Source organism: Columba livia, chromosome 3, assembly GCF_036013475.1.
Source record: "Columba livia isolate bColLiv1 breed racing homer chromosome 3, bColLiv1.pat.W.v2, whole genome shotgun sequence".
Classification (NCBI taxonomy): Eukaryota; Metazoa; Chordata; class Aves; order Columbiformes; family Columbidae; genus Columba; species Columba livia.
Window position 1 is genome coordinate 6,926,189 of NC_088604.1, and position 20,339 is coordinate 6,946,527.

Here is a 20,339-nt window from a genome sequence, read left to right on the forward strand (position 1 = left end):
AAATAGAACTTGTATTTATGATACAGCTTAATTGCACTAATGAAAGATGAAGCTTTTCCTATTAATATAAATTGGGCCCAGCAGAATGGTTTTCCTGCTGCATGTGTCCAGGGGAGTAAGGGCTTCCTAAAACAGGTGCAGCTTACCTCACCCTTTATTCTCCACCTTGTGTTGAAAAGGGGTTTCTGCTTTCCAGTCCTGTTCTGCGCTCCTGTATGGCACAGGTTGTTTTTTAGGTGCTATGGATTTTTCACGCTGCTATAAAGTTGTAGGAACCCACTTTCCCTGACAAAGTAATAGTCTGGCTGAGTATCACTGTAGATCCCCAGTGTTAGTGTTTGCTCAGTAACAGACACACTTGCACATTGATTCTCTTAACAGAGATAATACATGATAGTAGGCTGGAGAGAATTTAATTAAGTTGTGAAAAACAAGTCTTAGATGTTGCAATCTCATGTTAAGATCACAGATTACATAAATATTTAATTACACTGTTAACTGCTTTGCTTGTTCTGCTTGTTTCAGTTGTTTGTAACCTGATTTTGAAATGAATAGGCCACAGTTAATAGTCCTGCTTTTTGCAAGGCTTATTCCTTCAGAAGTCACTTTTCCATGTGGCAGCTTCAAAGAGTTTAGTTCTAAAAATCAGAGCCCTCTTAAGCCAGCCTCATAGTCAACTGCTTCTGCTGACAGATACAAACAACAATGCTGGTACCTGGACAAAGACAAGAGTCTGGAGAGTATTACAACCATGAAAGACTTCCAGGTGATGAAGAAATGCTTACATTGTCCTTTTTAAAGAGAGTGGGAGAAGTGACACATCTCTTCTGTAATTTCACCTACAACAGTATGACTGACAGTGGTAACAGAGAGAATAACAAGAGAGGCACTGCCTGGAGCTTTGCCTAAGGAGAGTTAGAGCTGCTACAACAAGAGTGACCACTTCAGCAGCTTTTGGAATGGAAGCATCCTTTGAGTACAGCAATTAACACAGATCTTAAGGGTGAGTGGATTAGGTTCATCTGAGAACGCCTGTGTCTGAACAGGCACCTTTCTCTGCTGTCACTTTAAACCACTTCCTGTGACTCTTACTGCAATAAGACAGTTTTGAAGACCTTCAACTGGCACCTCTGACCAGAAGCAGCAAAAACCTCCAAATCTCAGCGGTTGTCAGAGTACAGCTGAAACACTAGTAACTAATAAGTTTAATGGTTTTTTTCCTTACACTGCAAAGGCTTGCTTGATGCAAACTGACTTAAAGCTTGGTAAGCAGAACTTTAGTTGAATTCCTTGAAGCGTAATCTCTCTCTCTGCAAACTTAGTTCTAAGGCAAAATCAGAAAGAACATTTAAATTACCATCAAGACATTTTCCCCCAGCTGCCTATAAAGCATATGATACCCTGTTGCAGTATTTCAGAGAAAACCATTAACTCATTTGAACTAAAACCTCTCTCCATTTTCATTACAATGTAAGCTAATGCCTTATTTTTTTGTTCTTGTTCCACACCCCAAAAATCTGTGTAGGTGGCCAACGCTATCACATGTCTGAGCGATGTCTGGCCAATATTAGTGTCCTGGTGTCCATGGCATTTTTCAGTACTTCTTTGTGTTTCTTATTCAGGTTCAGTTGCAGGTAAGTCAATATTGGTACCAGGAATAACATTAGGTCCTATGCCGTCCACAAGAGAATCCCATTTATCGAAGTCTTTATTAAGACCTATAAAAGGGCGGAAAGAGAACCCAAGTTGTAATGAATTAAGTAGTCAGCTTTTTGCAAAGCTACACTGAAAAATTAAATTATATGATGGATAAATCAACTTGGAAAAGTAGGGGAGGGGTGATGTTTTAACGAAGGACAAGTGATGTATTAGAACAAAACTGCTATGTTCCTCCTCAGATTTGCTTATATTACAAAAGTAACAAACCTCTAGAAAGTCTCACTGTGGTTTTTCCTAAACTTTTGAGGTTTTTTTTAATTCTAAATGGAATGGTTATATTAAAAGCTTTGTAGGAATTAAGTATTAATTTAACTTCATACTTTGATGTAAACAGTTACTCACTCAAATGTTTCTGCAGGAAGGCTAATGAAGCATGATTGCTTATATCAATGGCTTCATTTGGATCTATATCTCCTTTTAATTTGAAAAATCTTCCAATCATATCTCCACTCACAAAGGTAAAGTCAGGAAAGCTCTGATGTACCGTCCCCCTGCAAACAGAACAACGATCAGCAGGTTTATAAGAGTGCAGTCTTCTGATTAAAAGATGCCAGAGATCACACAGATTTCTTCAAAGACAGTCACACATCTTATGCTGTCTTATCTAGCAGAAGATGAGACAGCTTAATCTCATGGGCACGCAAAATTAGCAGCAAATTCTGTCCTAACCACAAAAGGGAGGAAGTTTTGCACATGCTGACTTTAAGTCATCATACTTGCAATGGCAGTAAAGCATAGGTTGGGCAAAACTTCAAGCTGTCTCTTCTCTAGTCAGGGCATCACTCCACCCAGAACAGTATTTAAGGTGTTCAGACACAGGTGATGCATGAGGCCCAGAGCAAAACTTGTGCCCTGGGGCAGAATTACACATCTTGGAGTGCGTCAGGCTTTGGGTTACTGGCTGCTTTGAGAGAGGACCCTGTCTCTGCTCTGTTGGTGTCTAATTTAAACATACACTGAAAACCTGGACTGTCTTTCTGCAGTTCCATGTAACTGAAGAGCTCCAACAAGAGTAAAGATTCATCTTCAACCACAGAAATGATGGATTCTGGACAACTCACTTAATAGTGATCATTTTCTTGTTTGTGTCATTGGAGATGAGCTTGTTCATCTTCAAGATATTACTGGCCCACTGGAATTTTTCAGAGTTGATAATAAGCAGCGGTTGCTGGACACTCTTTTGGTAAACGTCATCACCTACTGGAAGCATCCACGGATCGAGGGAAATGCCACACCTGCCGACAACTACATATGGTCACAGAAGCAGAAAGCTTTGTATGGAAGTTCTCAGCATGCTTTGATTTGTGGGAGACATGGGAAAGAGAAACTCTCTTTGATACTGAATGGGTAAACAGGTTAATGAATCATTTTGTCACAAAGTGATCTCTGCTCTGGGGGAAGAGAACTAATCATTTATCGTATTTGTTGGTCTCCAGTACCAGGTGCAGCTGGGCACAGAGATTCTGCAGGATCACACAGTATCACAATATAATACGATACGATAATACGATATAATAATAATACGATACGATAATCTATTATGTTCCACCCCATGCCCACAGTTGATAGAAGCATGACTTGAGAAAACAAGACATGCCAACCCAAATGTTTTTTGAAGAGCTAATTAGTAGTGGGGGGATCTTAGGTAAGTTCCCCTGCTCCAGACCTCTCAAATGCCAAACATCTCTTGCCTTGTTTTGCATACTTACCTGAATCTTGTTTCTTTGCTGAGACTTTCAATAACTGTAGCACCGCCAAAAGAGTGTCCCATCACAGCTATTCTGCTATCATCAACAGAACCCTGCCAAAAAAATCCAGGTGCTGTAAGAGACTGTCTTTCCTAAACTTTTTTTTTTTAAGGGAATAACTTTTTAGGTGATAGATGCTATTGAAGTAGGAAGAGCATCATTTCACCTCCATGACAATCTATCCAGCTTGGGAAGAGCTGAGAATATGTTCACAGGTCTATGGTGTGATCTTCAAAATAATTCACAGTATCACAGTATGTTTGGGATTGGAAGGGACCTCAAAAGATCATCTACTCCAATCCCCCTGCTGGAGCAGGAACACCCAGGTGAGGTCGCACAGGAACATGTCCAGGCGGGTTTTGAATGTCTCCAGAGAAGGAGACTCCACAGCCCCCCTGGGCAGCCTGTTCAGTGTCTGTCACCCTCACTGAGAAGAAGTTTTTTCTCAAATTTAAGTGGAACCTCTTGTGTTCCAGCTTGATTCCATTACCCCTTGTCCTATCATTGTTGGCCACCGAGAAGAGCCTGCCTCCATCCTCATGGCACTCACCCTTTATATATTTATAAACATTAATGAGGTCCCCCCTCAGTCTCCTCTTCTCCAAACTAAAGAGCCCCAGCTCCCTCAGCCTTTCTTCATAAGGCAGGTGCTCCACTCCCTTAATCATCTTCGTTGCCCTACGCTGGACCCTCTCCAGCAGTTCCCTGTCCTTCTGGAACTGAGGGGCCCAGAACTGGACACAATATTCCGGATGTGGTCTCACCAGGGCGGAGTAGAGGGGAAGGAGAACCTCTCTGACCTACTGACCACCCCCCTTCTAATACACCCCAGGATGCCATTGGCCTTCCTGGCCACAAGGGCACAGTGCTGGCTCATGGTCATCCTGTTGTCCACCAGGACCCCCAGGTCCCTCTCCCCTACACTGCTCTCTAATATGTAATTTCCCAACCTATACTGGAACCTGGGGTTGTTCTTGCCCAGATGCAGGACTCTACACTTTCCCTTGTTAAATTTCATCAGGTTATTCCCCGCCCAACTCTCCAGCCTGTCCAGGTCTCTGATGGCAGCACAGCCTTCTGGTGTGTCAGCCACTCCTCCCAGCTTGGTGTCATCAGCAAACTTGCTGATAGTACACTCTATTCACTCATCCAAATCGTTAATGAATATATTGAATAATATTGGCCCCAATACTGACCCCCTGAGGCACTGCACTAGATACTGGCCTCCAACTAGACTCCGCACCATTGACTACCACTCTCTGGCTTCTCTCCTTAAGCCAGTTTGCAACCCACCTCACTACTCTGTTGTCTACACCACACCTCCTCAACTTAGCTGTGAGGATGCTGTGGGAGACTGTGTCAAAGGCTTATAATTTATAGGAAGCAGTTTAGAAATAAAAGAGGAAAACCAGAAACATTATTAGGCATTTAACAAAACACAGTCACTGCCTTTCACTCACCTTTAGGCTACTCCAGTCAAAGTTTGAATTTAGTACATTTGTTACTTTCTCTCCTGAATTGATTTTAAGAATGAGATCGAGAGCTTTGGTACATTCCTGCACTCTTTGCTGCACCTGAGGAGAAAAAGAAGTTGTGGCAGAGTGGTGGAAGGAATTATCAGAAAACTGTGAGGTTTGATGGCCCTTTGGACACAAGACTTGGGTGATTTTTTTTACCCATAAGTGCCTGGTACATCAATGACTATTCTGAACTGCAGAATGGAACTGTAAAATGGAACGCTGCCAAAGTCTGACCAACAACAAAACTGACTTTTAGAGGTCCAGTGAGTTGAAGCTCTTGTGTAAATCTGCATGTGGAGGAATTTATCCCTATAACGTGCACCAAAGACCTTCCAACTCCTTTGTCCTGTCACTACGCAGAGGAGGAGTTGTTAGGGTGTGCAAAGGCTTAAGTTATACAGCCGCAGGGAGGGCTGACTCGCTGCTCCTCCTCATGCTTGTTTTGATGAGAAAATGCCATTACATCACTTGCCTCATTTGCACAATAGTTTTGAAACTGAATTACACTGGAAAACCCCCAAAAAAAAGACAGCCAGGAAGCCAATCTCATTTTACATATGTACACAATCTTAAAAAAGTGTAGTAAAGCTGTTGCAAGTAAAGGTTTTAATTGTTCAGTATAAGAAGTGGTTTTGACTGTTATGTCAGTAAAAAAAGGCTTCAAAAAGAACTAAAGAACAGAGGTGTCCTTGGGAACCGCGGTGTGTAGGCAGCCAGCGAGGTCTGTGCCTCACTGAATTTCAAATACATCTCAATCTTGTGACTTCTAGTGAAATTTGCAGGTAGCGGCTTCTGGGGGTTATTTGCAAGCTCAGACATGATGTATTTAGACTCGTAAGTGGGATGTTGTGTGCACACGGGAAATGACACTTGCACTGCCGTCTGTATGGCCAGGGAGATAAACACCTCCGGGCTGAGTCTGCATTAGCTGGAAGAAAACACTCCCATATTTTAAAGGGCAAGTCTATGCTTGGAGGAATCATAGAATCGTTTTGGTTGGAAGAGACCCTCAAGATCACAGAGTCCAACCACTAACGTCACGTTGGCACTAAACCATGTCCCCAGGAACCTCATCTAAATGCCTTTTAAACACCTCCAGGAATGGTGACTCCACCACTTCCCTGGGCAGCCTGTTCCAGTGCCTGATAACTCTTTCCGTGGAGAAATTGTTCCTAATATCCAATCTAAACTTCCCTGATGCAACTTGAGGCCATTTCCTCTCATCCTATCACTTGCTACATGGGAGCAGAGACCAGCAAGGAGCTTGTCAGTACGGTCATAACACATTTAGCATGGATGCTGCTTATCAACAGGAAGTCTGCACTGTTTACATTGGTATAAACCACATTAAAGTATGTTGAAGATGATGAAGCAAACATTCCCCTTAGAGCAGCCATGATTCATCTTGCCACCCAATGGTAAACAAAAGCTAAAGCAAGCCTAAGGCCACACAAACATTGGAATTCAACTCCGTGTCACTTAAAAGACTGGGCTAGGCAGCAAAAGCGTGAAGACGCAGAGAAGAATCAGAAAGCTGAGTGGAACCGGAGAAGAAACAGCTGACTTAAGATCAACAATGCAATTTCATGAGACAGCTTTGTTGAGGAAGTAGTTTATGTTCTGAAGAAAGCTGTTGTGGGCCTTCCCATCTTCAAGGACATAGGACAGACTTTTTAGCAGGGCTTGTTGTAACAGGACAAGGGGTGACGGTTTTAAACTAAAAGAGGGGAGATTCAGGCTGGACATGAGGAAGAGATTTTTTACAATGAGTGTGGTGAAACACTGTCCCAGGTTGGCCAGAGAGGTGGTGGATGAACCATCCCTGGAGACATCCCAGGCCAGGCTGGACGGGGCTCTGAGCAACCTGATCTGGTGAAGATGTCCCTGCTCATGGCAGGGGTTGGACTGGATGAGCTTTGAAGGTCCCTTCCAACCCAAACTATCCTATGATTCTATGATTTCGTGCATTTTTATATATTCCCTGAGTTATGGCCAAAGGGAAAGTGGCTGAACACACACTGCTGCCTCACTCCCCAGAGCACAGACCCAGGGCAGGTACCTGCTTGTGGCGCCAACAACGCTCTTCCTCGCCAGTTTTTAGTTTCCTGTAGTAGATCCACTCCTTCTCCATGTTTGATGTAGACTCCTCTGGTTCAGAAACTGACTTTTTTTTACAATAATACGTTGCTGAAGCTGATTCATCTCTGTAATATCAAGAAAAGGTTCTTTCTGGGGATGTATTCTGTTTGGTTTGAGATGAAGTCAGCAGAAGTTTCAGATTTCACTTCTCTCATGAGATTCGGCTGCCAACCAGTGCTGCTGCAATCACAACTGAGTGTAGACAGACCTTCTAAATAATGCAATAACCCCACCAAATTTCCCACCTCCTTCATATTCTCCACGTTCTAACAATAAGAGAGAGAAAAATAGCATGCCTGAAGAATGATGAATGAGATCCACCCTGGGACTTCTCATTCAAGGGCTTCTCTAAGCAAATCTCCTTTACTTAGCTAAGAGTTGAACTAGAAAAACAGGGGGCCTGGGCAGGGCTGAAGAAGATGTGTCAGTTTTTCTTTAAATAAAAAATAAAATCACAAGTTCTTCTTCAGCATAAATAACATTCTATTTGATGTGAGAAAGTTTCTTTCCATCAGAACTCAAAAATGTGCAGTATACACACCTGTGCTCCACGGCCGCCACTATAAAGCCCTGAGAAGCCATCTCTATGCAAATTGCAGAATAGATCGTCCTGCAATCAAAACCACACTCTGGTGAGACACGTGCATATATAATTATATCAATTACACTTAAATGTTGACCACACTACATACGCCCCCATTCAGTATCTCTTCTGCTTGAATTTACTAGCCAGCAGAGCAGGCTTTTCTATGCCAGGCACAAAAGCTTGTTCACAAAACTTTGTTACTGTTTTTCTGCCTATTGAGAAATAAAAACGCGAATGATTTTTAAAAAGCAGCACATACGACACATTGCATCTTCAAAAGTGCTATCCAAAAATCAACCAGCTAATCTTCACAGTATGCTTACAGATGGGTGAATACCTTCACCCCTAAAATACAAAGGGAAAAACACAAATAAATACATCCACCCTGCTTTCATTTACTACTGTTGGTTTCAGTGGAGGCACGCTGATACGCAGCAGCCTGCTCTTCAAATCTGTCTCAACTCCACATGGATCTCAACCCCCCTATTGAAAATCTGTTCAGAAGCATCCTTGGAGATTGTTGTCTCCGTGGACAATGAAAACGGTTTGTCAACAAACTGCAGAATTACCGAAAAGCTCCAAGTCCATGGGAAAAAACGAGGAGTGGGTATTTTTCTCCCGGCTTAAAAGCAGCATTTGACTTTGCAGGACAGGTCACTGAACCTAGATTAAAATCAAAACATGTGTCATTATTACTGGAATGAGAGAAAGTGTGTATTCCTGTGGGAGAGAGCCTAAGAATCTGGTGACCACTGATTTCAGAGCGTTCATCTGAAGATAAGGTACCAAATCTCAGCCTTAAAAAATAAAAGACAAATATGGACCTGATTCTGAAAATACTTTCTACTTGGCAGAAGATACTTTACTTCTCCTCCTCCCATCCACAGCCTACGAATCTCTTAAATCGTAAAAGAATAGATTTTAGGCAATAGTCAGGCATCCAGGTCTTGTAGGTGTTCAGAGCTTAGTATCTATCTGACCTTTCTATATCTGCAAATATCCCTGTGGGATTTAAATCCCAACATGTAGGTGCAGCTTATCCAAGCTCTTCCTAGAGCATATTGTCAAAATACTCCTACTCATCACAGCCAGCGACCACGATTTTGCCTGAGAGCTCACGTTCAGTCCTGCAGCAATATCAGGGTGCTCATGGAGCAGCGAGGCAACGACCCACACACAGTGCTCACGTCCTTGCACCAGTCAAGGAATAAACCCAAAACCTGGCTTACCAACGTAGTACTGGAAAAGCCTTTCTCCGACAACTCGGTACATGTTGAGGAAGTCAGAGAGCCCCTGGTAGTACTCCTTATCTGGGATCCACGCTGCTTCTTCATTATCTGTGGCATCGCATGGATAATACAGGCGCAAGAAGCTTCCCTGGGATTAGAGGAAAAAGCAATAAAAGGAAGTTTCACATTTATTTATATATGGCAGAGAAAAAGGAAGATAAAAACATTTATGTCAAAGGCTTCAGATGCAAGAATGACAACTAAAGAGAATTAAGAGAATCTCATGATAAAATTATTATCCTATACAGGCTTTGATACCAATCCTATGTCACTATTTTTTGTCCCTGCAACGCTTTTAAAGTAGCACGACCTTTGGCATCCAGGTAGAGATACACATCACCGTCTCTAAGTTACCCTATGGCTAATTCAAACCGCTCCATTTAATCAAGTTAATAGTTATAATCACTCACTACCTCTTTGGTCTATTGATTTCTGCATGTCTTGCTTCAACTGCACTTTTTTTTTAACAAGTCAAATCTAGGGCCAAAAAGAACATGAGCTTTGGAATAGAGTCCAGTGTCTTGAACACTAATTTATCATTCATACACCACCTTTAACAAAAGCTTGTTTAATGATGCTTGTTTCTATTTACTCATCAAACCTAACCTTTGACACAAAAACCATTGAGAATGAAATCATCAAACCTTCATTTATACAGGTAAGGATGTTAATTTTATCACACAGTAGTCCCAGTGAACTTTCCCCCTGTGACCAACTGCTTACTGGAAAGAGGTTCATTATCTATGCTTGAGAAAACTGTAACTATACAGATTGCTAATCTAAGAAAAACACATGGGCTGATGGCAAAAAGAAACTAATTGCTTCTTTGTGCTAATACACAGTAAACTCAGTAAAGGAAAATGTATGAATAACCAGTACAAACTGATCACAAATTCCACTACACTTGAACAGTCCAAGGAGTAAAACCACAGTGTAAAGGCAGCTGTATTCTCACAGGAAAATTAACAAGCAAGAGGATTTGAAATGGAAACTCGTAAGTGAGCTCATTATCTGGCTAATATGTACCGTACTCATCTACTTACCGTGGTTTCTCTCTACACTAACGGCTTGCAGAATTGACATCCTGTTCTTTTTCAGAAAGATAAAATTCAGAGAAGACATCTCATGCTTTACCCTGCAGCTGAAAAGCTACGTACCCTCATCACCAAATCCTGTTGGCGTCTTTGTGATGAGAACAGCAGCAATCACACACAGAGTCTCCCCAGGAGCAGAAGGGAATCACAGAATAGAATCATAGAATAGTTTGAGTTGGAAGGGACCTCCAAAGCTCATCCAGTGCCACCCCTGCCATGAGCAGGGACATCTTCACCCAGATCAGGTTGCTCAGAGCCCCGTCCAGCCTGGCCTGGGATGTCTCCAGGGATGGTTCATCCACCACCTCTCTGGCCAACCTGGGCCAGGGTTTCACCACCCTCGTTGTAAAAAAATTTCTTCCTTATGTCTGGCCTGAATCTCCTCTCCTTTAGTTCCAAACCATCACCCCTTGTCCTGTTGCAACAGGCCCTGCTAAAAAGTCTGTCCCCATCTTTCTTACAGGTCCCTTTTAAGCACTAAAAGGCTACAATAAGGTCTCCCCAGAGCCTTCTCTTCTCCAGGCTGAAAGCAGTGGGGTAGATGGGAAGAAGCCCATGGGTCTCAGGAAGACACAGCTTCTCTGCAGTGTCTTGCATAGGGGAGTCAGGAAGACACCGCTATTAGGAGGAGGGAGGCAGTAGCCATGAGCAAGGATTGCAGCTGGCTTCTATCTGCTAAATTGAAACAGTTCCTGGAGACACGCCGTTTTTTTCTGAGCTGTGCCCAGGACACATCCTACATTAGGACAGAGAGGACAGAAAGCTCAGCCATGCAGCATCCCTGCACACAGATGAGACCTTCCGTGTGATCCATCAGTGAGTTGTTTCACTAACATAGTGGCTTAAATCCAAAGGAGACAGAACCAAGAGCTTTACCTCAACTGCATCTCCCGTCATCAGGTCCGTACATCCAACCGTGTGCGGTCCCTTTCCTTCTGGGATCCTGTAAAACTTCCCAGTGCTGCGGCTCCCCATTTCCATTGGTGCTTTTGCTGCTAAACCTGGGGAAAAACATAGACCAAATAAAAAGGCTGCCATGGCCTGTGTGACCAGCTCACCCACCCTGAACAAATATTCCGTGTGTCGAAGGTCCAGGAGTAGGAAATTCAAAGCTGAGCTGATGAGAACCTCCTTATGAGGATCAGAAGCTGAAATCCCAAGTCGCCAGCCTGACCGGCGCTATCAGGGAATATTCTTGGAGCAAAGTGTCTTTAGTCCCGACGGTCAGACAAGACCATGCACCAAACCAAAAGGCAGGATGGAAACACCTGGCTGGGGACAGCGCGGTGGCACTCGGGAGGTCGAGGTGCAGAGCAGCGGCAGTTGTGCTTCCCGGGCATGAAGACGGAAGAAAAAGCGGAGAGTTTCAGACATGAAGGCAGTTCCTTCCCTGCCCGGCTATGACCTACAGCTGCTCCTCCTCGGACGAAGGGCAGAGAGGGAAGAAGCCTTTGTGGTTCCCCGGTAAACAACGCCGTCCTACGCGTCTGGGGAGAAGGACGTCACGGAGAAAAACAACGCACTTTTTCAAGAGGATTGGATCCCTGGAGAGGAAAGGAGGGCTGCCCGTGCGGGAGAGGTTGTTGGGAAGGTCTGACCGTCCCCAGCCCGTACCTGGGGTGCCACGTCCGAGCCAGGCTGGCCCTGGGGGAGAGCAGATCGCGGGGGGAACCCGCCGCATCCCAGCCCTAGGCAGCCGCCGGGAGCCGCGTCCCCTGCCCCTCGCTCCGCCAGCCGGCTTGGGGCTGATCCACCGCGTTTTCGTGGAACAGACCCGGGGCCATCCTAAGGCGCTCGGCGTGTCTGCTCCCCCCCAGCCCCGGGACCGGGCGGGTCTCCCCGGCGGGGGGAGCGGAGGGCGGAGCGCGGCCGCTCCTCCCCGGAAAGGGCCGTTCTGCCGCCGGTAGCGCGGAGCCGCGCGTGTCGCCAAGATGGTGCGGAAGCTGAAATACCACGAGCAGAAGCTGCTGCGGCGGCTGGACCTGGTGAACTGGGAGGCGTCGGCGGGGAACTTGGCCGAGGTGAAGGCGCTGCGGCGGTACCGGCTGGGCCGGCGGGAGGACTACGTGCAGTACAAGGCGCTGGCCCGCGCCGTCCGCGCCTTGGCCCAGCGGCTCCGCGACCTGGGCCCGGCCAGCGCCGCCTTCCGCGCCCGCTGCTCCGCCGCCTTGCTGGAGAAGCTGTACGGGCTGGGGCTGCTGAACGACCGGCGCTCCCTGGCCGCCTGCGAGAGCCTCTCGGCCGCCGCCTTCTGCCGCCGCCGCCTGCCGTGCCTGCTGGTGAAGCTGCGGATGGCGCAGAACCTGCGCCACGCCGTCACCTTCGTGGAGCAGGGACACGTCCGTGTGGGGCCCGAGGTGGTGACCGACCCCGCTCTCCTCATCCCCCGCGCCGTGGAGGACTTCATCACCTGGGTGGATGCTTCTCGCCTGCGGCAGAAGGTTCTGGACTACAACCAGGAGCGCGATGACTTCGACCTGGCTGCCTAGGGGTGCACTGGCTCACCGTCGATTCTCTGCTCCTGCCTCTTGGGACGCATGTGGGGTATAACCACGGCGGTGCCACCATCAGATATTTAAACCCCCCAAACACACCAGGAAGGGGAGCGAGGAGGAAGCATATGCAGTTCTAGTAAAGTATCGCTCTGTGCCTACCTCCCCTTCGCAGCTACCAGCTCCGCTCATCTGCATAAATAAACATCCCTTCCACATCCATCACTCGGAGAAAACATCTGATAACCTGGCTCCTTCATACTCACATCCTGTAAAGCAAAAGTGCTTCGAAAGGTCTCTGCCTGGACATGGTCGGGTGTCAGTGCTTGGCTGCTAATAATAACTGCTGGATGGGTCTTAAGCCCGGCTGAGCGGCCCTTTTAGGACTGAGATTGGCAGCTTTGCTGCTGCTTTTTTGAGAGGCTGCCACGAAAGATTGATGGTTATTCCATGAGCTGATGGGTGCGCAGTGACCAGAGGAGCTGCTTTTCTCTTGATATGGAGGAACATGTATATGGGGGAAATGCAGGGGGTTGTTTGGGGTCAGGAGTAACGAGAAGGCCATTACTGCCTTTCTGGAGCTGTAAAAATATAGACAAAAATAGAATTAAAACAAAACAAAACTTAATTTTCATGTGAATTTGTAAAGGGAAGTTTGATACTCTTAAGTTCAGTGACTTTGCTGTCTGGGTTCCAGCTGACAACCATAATTTAGGGAGCAGGATCTGATGGGAGGTGTTGGAGCAAAAGCTGTCCTGACCATAACTGCAAATCTGGAGGGCATTTTTTGCATTTAGCACATAAGCCGAACAAAAGTTGGTAGCTGAGGGGAGCCTCAGGCCTTCTGGGGCTGTTGGGATCTTTATTTTCCTTTGAAGAGCAGAAAAGCAAAAATAAAGCAATTGTTTTACGTTGCTGAAGAAATGTGTGTGATATTTGATGATGTCATTTCTTCGAGGGTTTCTTCTGATTTTAAAATATTCCGGTAAGCCCTGTTTGTCATCTTGTGGAACTTTTTTTTTTATTAAATGTAATTTTTTAATGTTTTTTGCTGGAAATGCTCTCTTTCTGTTACCCAACACTATGAAAGGATTTGGCAGGAAGTTTAGGAGTGGAGCCGTGACTACCTGTCCCGAGTCCAAATGATACAAAAGAGGTAGGGAAACCATTTGCTTATCCTATGAACCACTCCTGTTTATGCTTGAATTTATTCCAGTAAAACATCACCTGTAGCACCTTAAAAACCTTTTTCTCAGGGCATGCACCTTGCTTATGGTAAGAAACACAAATTGAAAAGACATTTCACGTCTGAGGTGTGGTTTTTCTTAAACACCTTTCCAGCTTTCATCCAGAAAAACATCATCATTCTTTGGGGAATTCAGAAGGTGACTAAGTCAGGTGCAGGTAAATGTTGCATTTGCTCTGCTTTACTCTTTTGGGGGAATTTAAACAGCACAGTGACATGCCATGTGCTGGGCATTTTACTATTCAAATGTTAAACTGGTGCTGTGTCCAGTTTGTCCAGCCCGTGAAGGAACAGCAGAAAAGGAAATCTCCACCTTCCAGCCTGTCACCCTCTATAGTTTACATCATCAGCCTCTTTTTTTTTGTCATAAACCAACTTTTAATCATTCCCCTGTGCACCTCCAGCACCTTCTGTAGCAGAACATAAACAACTCTAAAACCTGTAGGCTGTTTAATAACTCTGGGGCAACTGAGGTTAATTGATTTCCCTATGGATGCTGTGGGATAACAGCATCCATCACAGAATGTCAGGGATTGGAAGGGACCTCGAAAGATCATCCAGTGCAATCCCCCCATGGAGCAGGAACACCCAGATGAGGTTACACAGGAAGGTGTCCAGGCGGGTTTTGAATGTCTCCAGAGTAGGAGACTCCACAACCCCCCTGGGCAGCCTGTTCCAGTGTCTGTCACCCTCACTGAGAAGGAGTTTCTTCTCAAATTTAAGTGGAACCTCCTGTGTTCCAATTTGCATCCATTACCCCTTGTCCTATCCTTGGTTGCCACCGAGAAGAGCCTGGCTCCATCCTGGTCACACTCACCCTTTAGAAACATTAATGAGGTCACCCCTCAGTCTCCTCCAAACTAAGGAGCCCCAGCTCCCTCAGCCTTTCCTCACACAGAAGATGCTCCAGTCCATCATCTCCATGGCTCTGTGCTGGAGTCTCTCCAGCAGTTCCCTGTCCTTCTGGAACTGAGTGACCCAGAACTGGACACAATATTCCAGATGTGGTCTCACCAGCACAGAGTAGAGGGGGAGGAGAACCTCTCTGACCTACTAACCATCACCCCTGTGCTCCTCCTGCAGTATTGGAAATCAAATCCTTGTGTGCTTTTTAAAAAATGCATCAGGTTCTGCCTTTATATGTTTGTGTGTGTCTCAAGTCTGTCCCCGCTGATTTTACAGTAGCTGAGACCTGAGATACGTGTCTTGCTCCTAAATTTTTAACAGCCCAAGCCCAGGCACGTCTCAGCCACGTCCACGTCAAGTGTGATAAACACAGCAGCGTCCAGATCCGAAAATGGAAGTTACCTCTGGCAGCAGCACGCCCACGTTCTTGCTCATGGTTGCAATCAGGCAGATAATGGCTTCCTCATGCTTAATGGTGTTTTTGCCTTTAGCTTGTGGGTTGAGTTCGTTTGGCAGAGCTGATGTGCTGTGGCTGTGGCCGGGCGGCTCCCACAGTGGCTCCAGAGCCGGGGATTGAAAGGGAGCAGGAAGCAGCTCTGACAGCTTTTCCTGGCTCTTGAATAAACACGGAGGCTTTTTTAAAGTCCCAAGACTGGGTCCAACATCAGTAGAAATCCGTGTTGGCTTCTGTGGGTCTCTGTGAGCTCACGCAGGGACATGGTCCAGCATTGTGCTTTTTTGGGGCCAAATCCTGCAAACTCTCCCTTCTGGTGGTCCAGGGGCTTGCGGCAGGAGAGCTTATAGAACAGAGTCATTTTGGTTGGAAAAGATCTAAAAGATCATAGGATTCAACCATTAACCTAACACTGTTGAGTCCATCACTAAACCATGTCCTTACGAGCTTCATCTACCCCACTGGCCTCAAGTTGCTCCAGGGAAGGTTCAGATTGGATATTAGGAAAAATTTTGCCACGGAAGGTGTTGTCAGGCATTGGAACAGGCTGCCCAGGGAAGTGGTGGAGTCACCATCCCTGGAGGGGTTTAAAAGACACGTAGATGATGTTCTTAGGGACATGGTTTAATGCCAGAGTTAGGTGATGGTTGGACTTAATGATCCTAAGGATCTTTTCCTACCAAAATGATTATATCATTCTGTGATTACGCCCATGAGGGCAGCAGGATGGGGTCATGGGTGTCACTCCGCTTCTTCCCAACACCTTCTGAAGCGGGTTTGCTGTTCCTCAGGCTGCTCGGCATCTCCACGAAGCTTGTGGAAAGTTACTGGTGGAGGAGAACAGAAGGTGGTGGTGCTGGTGTCGGGATGAGCTGTCCCCATGTCTGACAAAACCTGATCTCTGCCACCTCCACAAGCGTCCGTCCCAGCAGCTGTGGGCTGGAGGGTCCCAGCTTCCCTAGCAAGGAGGATGGGGCTGTGGGGCTCTGGGCAGGGCAAGAGCCTTCAAAGCAAACAGCGAGCAGTTCTGTGCAGGAGCTCATCTGGATAGTGAGCAGTGGTCAGGGAGGTTTTATCAGGGCCTATAATTTTTTTTTCCTTCTTTTTTTATATTCTTTTTTCTTCCATGACCTTGGCTTGTCCTTTATTTGGAGGCTGCCCAAGTGGGGGAATGTGGGGGAGCTGAAGAGTTCTTCACGCTGACTCCTTTTGTGTTGCAGGGTGTAAACAGCTGAGGCTGTCGCTGAAATGCAAATGTGTGTTTTTCCACAGATATGAGCCAGGTTTTTTTCCCATAAACAATAATGTTCCATGTTTTAAAGGCTGCTTCCACCTGACATCTTGATGTGGCTTAGTGCAGAGGTGATGCTGACCTCAGTAATTCTGTGATGGCACATCACAGAGAGCACAGACGACACACAGTGGGAGGACGTACATCCCCCTTGCCAAGGTGGGGTACAGAGATGGAGTGAAGCAATGGTGCAGCGATTCCCAGCCTTTTGGGTGATGCTCCTGCAGCCTGGGTTTGGCCAGAGCCCTTTCATGTGCTCAGCTCGGTCACACTCCCCAGTGAGACATTCTCCAGCAGATGGAGGTGTCACTGTCCCCTTCTTGAGTTCCAATACTCTGTTTTAAGTACATCCCCTGCCTGATTCAGCACCCTAGTTCCTACACCACATACCAAAACATTTCTACATTCACTGGGTCTGGGGGAAAAAGCACCCCGAAGTGTTACAACATTTACCTGAGAGCCCCATTTCTGGTCCCTGCTCTTAAATGCCCTGTTTTAGGCAGTGAAGCAACTCTTGCCTGCTGGTTTGGACCCAAAGCAGGACCTGGGTGGTGGTGGAAAACCTGTCTGCTGTGTGCTCAGGACATGGAGACATCAGGTGGAAGCAGCAAGCAGCAGCTTTGGAGTCAGCAGGAGAAGGCACTTGGATCCATAAACTTATGGATCCAAGGGCTAAATCCAAGTGTACCTCCCCCAGCGGGAACAGCCCCTCGCACTTCTCTGCAAGCACCACTGCAGAAAGCTCCAACCACCACTAATATTGGCTAATTTCAAAGAGATGAAGTGTTTCATTTCCAGCAGGCAGAGAAACAACTAATGACCCCCAGAGATGGAGATCTGAGCATCTCCCATTTCTTCCTAGAGCTGCCCATTAGAGGATCTCATGTATCCCCAGCAGTAAATCTGTTGTGGTTTAACCCCAGCTGGCAATTAAGGACCACGCAGCCACTTACTCATCCCTCCAGTGGGTGGGGGAGAGAATCAGAAGGGTAAAAGTGAGACAACTTGTGGGTTTGGTATAAAGAAAGTCTAATAAGTAAAGCAAAAGCCATGCACACAAGCAAAGCAAAACAAGGAATTCATTCACTGCTGCCCATGGGCAGGCAAGTGTTGAGCCATCTCCAGGAAAGCTGGGCCCCATCTACATGTAAGGGTTATTTGGGAAGACAAAATGCCATAACTCTGAATGTCCCCCCCGCCACTTCTTCTTTCCGTAGCTTTATATACTGAGTACGATGTCATATGGTATGAAATATCCCTTTGGTTAGTTGGGGTCATCTGTCCCAGTTGTGTCCCCTCCAAAGTCCCTCTGCAACCCCAGCCTACTCACTGGTGGGGCGAGAGGCAGAAAAGGCTTTGACTCTGTCAGCTCTGCTCAACAATAATGAAAACATCCCTGTGTTATCAACACTTCTCAGCACAAATCCAAAACATAACCCCATACCAGCTACTATGAAGAAAATTAACTCTATCCCAGCCAATACAAGCACAACAGATTTTTGTCAGCATGGCTGATACGTGCAAGTTCGGATGGCATTGCCACCCTTGGTTCCTACCCTGAAGAGCCACCGCAGCAGCTCAGATGGTTGTGTCACGGGGTAAAGTACAGCCAGGCTCTCCCAACAGGTTCATCTGACTAACGTTACAGTCCACCACCTCATCACCTATATCTGAGCTTATCAGGCTTAAACCACCATCTCTCTCCCCACCAGCTCTAACAGGAGCCAGGGTGCAGAGTCCCACGCAGGTATCCATCCTGCAGATGCCAGGTTTGAGAGCGATGAATACCGTGTGGGCAGAGCACCCAAAACCTCCTGCTCTGCGCCCTCCTCTACCTCCCAGAATAATTTAGGTGGAGAATGACCACTGGAAATCAGCTAGTGCAAACCCCTGCTCAAAGCAGGACACACACGGGGACACCTCGTTTTTGCATATCTCCATGCTGCACGCCTCAAGCAGCGTTTAATCATCCTTGCTGTGACTTTTTTTTATCCTGTCCATCCAATCTGAGTTTTCCCTCCTGCAGCCTGGGACTGCTGCTTCCCATCTCATGCAGGGCACGTCCCTGCCAGGAGTGGGGTTGGTTTTGTCCGTGTTAGGAGTGGGGTTGCTTTTGTCCGTGTCAGAAGGGGGGGTTACTTTTGTCCGTGTCAGAAGGGGGGGTTACTTTTGTCCGTGTCAGGAGGGGGTTTACTTTTGTCTGTGTCAGGAAGGGGGTTACTTTTCCCCGCAGAAAAACTCGATTCCCTTTTTCCCCGGTCGCCGACCGTATCCGCGGCCAGGAAGGGCCAGTGTCCACCGTATCCCGCTTGCATCTGACCCGGGGCAAATCCAACCCCTTCGCGGAGACAGGCAGGGATTTGGGGCCAGATAAGGGGCTGGAAGGGAGGAAGAGGAGGAGCACGATCCCTCGAGCAGGCTGTGAGACCCCACTGGGGACAGGCTTTGGGCTGCAACTAAGGAGCAGGATGCCCGGCAAGCTGCGCAGAAAACAGCTCCTTCAAATCCCGCTTGCATGACTGTTGCTCCTCCCCGTGCTCTCCCCAGACCCTTTTCCCCGCTTCAACAGAGCCCGGCGCGCCACGTACCTGGCGTGGGGTGTCCCGGCCACCCTCCGCTCCCGTCCCAGCGGCCGGACGAGCGGGACGGACCCTTCGGGCACCCCCGGTCCCGCGAGAGGCGGCTGCTCCGGCGGCAGGACGCGGCTCGGGCGGGCAGAGCGGCTGCCGGGCTGCCCCCGAAGGGGAGGGACCAAACTTTGCCTTAGTTTTCAGATGAGACAATCTTTCTGGGAGAGTCCTTCTCCGGGCCTGGAAAACAAGTTTCTGGCATGGAGCCATCCCCCCCCCCAACACACAGAAACACCCCAGAGCACCCGGCGGCTGCGTAGACACCGGGATGTGCCTTTGCAGGGTAGGGAGGGGTTTAGGTACGGGCTTGTTGGCATGTGGCTGTGAAATTCTGGCTTTCCTCCGTGCTGCCGAGTGTGGTGGCATCGGGCTGGGTCAAGCACAGGGATCCCTGTGAGAAAATACCCCTGGATGGATCACAGCATTCCATGTAGGTGCTGCGACCTTATGGCTGGGCAAGGAGGGGAGACTTTTGGCTCAGTGTCCCTGCATAAAAATCCAAATATTTTCTTCTGGCTGTATAAGAAGCCAGAATCTACTCTAAGTGAACCTGCTTTAGCAGGTGGGTTGGACTAGATGATCTCCAGAAGTCCCTTCCAAGCCCAACCGTGCTGTGATTCTGTAACAACACACTAAGGAAGCTGATCCCACTTTTCAGTGCAAGTTTTGGAGTGATTTAAGGTGCATCAAGCGCAGGTCCCTACTGATGCGGTGGTTTTTAAGCAAGCCCCCCTTTCCACAGCCTGATAATGCTGAACTTAGGGAATTAACCCTAAAAGCAGCACCAATAATAAAATATTAGTTTTCTGAGAGGTTGATCCGGGTGAGGAAACAACCATATAAGTGTCAAGGCTTGCAAAAGGCGCTGGCAGGGAAGCGAGGGAAGGTAAAATTTGGCTTGGCCTAAATTCCTTGTGAAACTGCACCCATGGACTGTCTCCTCGGAGAGCTGCTGAGCTCCTGGGGTGGGATCACTGGCTTCTCTTCCTTTTCATTTGCATGGATACGTGTATGATGTGAAGCTAGCAGAGCACAAAGGTGTTTGAAATTTAAGCTACATTTTTAAGCTTTGAATTTTGTTGGCATTTTCTTGGAAAAGAATAAAAATGTTGTGTGGAAAGGTCCAAGATTTATTTTCCTGTACTTTTGTCTGTCACTCACTGGATGCATTAAGGCGTAGCATTTTCAGGATAGATTTAATGTTGATGAAAGGCCTTGAAGGACA

At 47.0% G+C, this 20,339-nt stretch overlaps 2 protein-coding genes across 4 annotated transcripts; one reads left to right on the forward strand and one right to left on the reverse strand.

Annotated features, from left to right (window-relative positions):
* Positions 1 to 397: 397 nt before the first annotated feature.
* On the reverse strand, positions 398 to 19,272 carry PLA2G7 (phospholipase A2 group VII). Of its 3 annotated transcripts, none has more exons than XM_065055715.1 (11): positions 19,073 to 19,272; positions 10,972 to 11,096; positions 8,942 to 9,089; positions 8,282 to 8,375; positions 7,668 to 7,736; positions 7,047 to 7,191; positions 4,928 to 5,041; positions 3,429 to 3,520; positions 2,781 to 2,954; positions 2,062 to 2,210; positions 398 to 1,718 (listed from the first exon to the last, which is right to left on the reverse strand). In XM_065055715.1, exons 2-11 carry the CDS (start codon positions 11,074 to 11,076, stop codon positions 1,615 to 1,617), a joined length of 1,194 nt encoding a protein of 397 aa, XP_064911787.1. In that variant the 5' UTR covers positions 11,077 to 11,096; positions 19,073 to 19,272; the 3' UTR covers positions 398 to 1,614. The 3 variants fall into 3 exon arrangements, with proteins under 3 accessions (XP_064911787.1, XP_064911788.1, XP_064911786.1); XM_065055716.1 differs by lacking the exon at positions 19,073 to 19,272 and adding an exon at positions 11,710 to 11,937; XM_065055714.1 differs by lacking the exon at positions 19,073 to 19,272 and adding an exon at positions 11,364 to 11,549.
* IMP3 (IMP U3 small nucleolar ribonucleoprotein 3) lies at positions 12,027 to 13,634 on the forward strand. The gene has a single exon (XM_065055725.1). The coding sequence runs from the start codon at positions 12,027 to 12,029 to the stop codon at positions 12,582 to 12,584; it is 558 nt and encodes a 185-aa protein (XP_064911797.1). The 3' UTR covers positions 12,585 to 13,634.
* Positions 19,273 to 20,339: the final 1,067 nt, after the last annotated feature.

Coding starts and splice junctions, on each gene's coding strand:
- PLA2G7 (XM_065055714.1), bottom strand. CDS start 11,469: ATGTCTGAAACTCTCCGCTTTTTCTTCCGTCTTCATGCCCGGGAAGCA. Junction 8,376..8,941: donor GCTTTTCCAGTACTACGTTG/GTAAGCCAGGTT, acceptor ATTTTAATCTAG/GTTCAGTGACCTGTCCTGCA. Junction 1,719..2,061: donor CTTCCTGCAGAAACATTTGA/GTGAGTAACTGT, acceptor GCCCTTTTATAG/GTCTTAATAAAGACTTCGAT.
- IMP3 (XM_065055725.1), top strand. CDS start 12,027: ATGGTGCGGAAGCTGAAATACCACGAGCAGAAGCTGCTGCGGCGGCTG.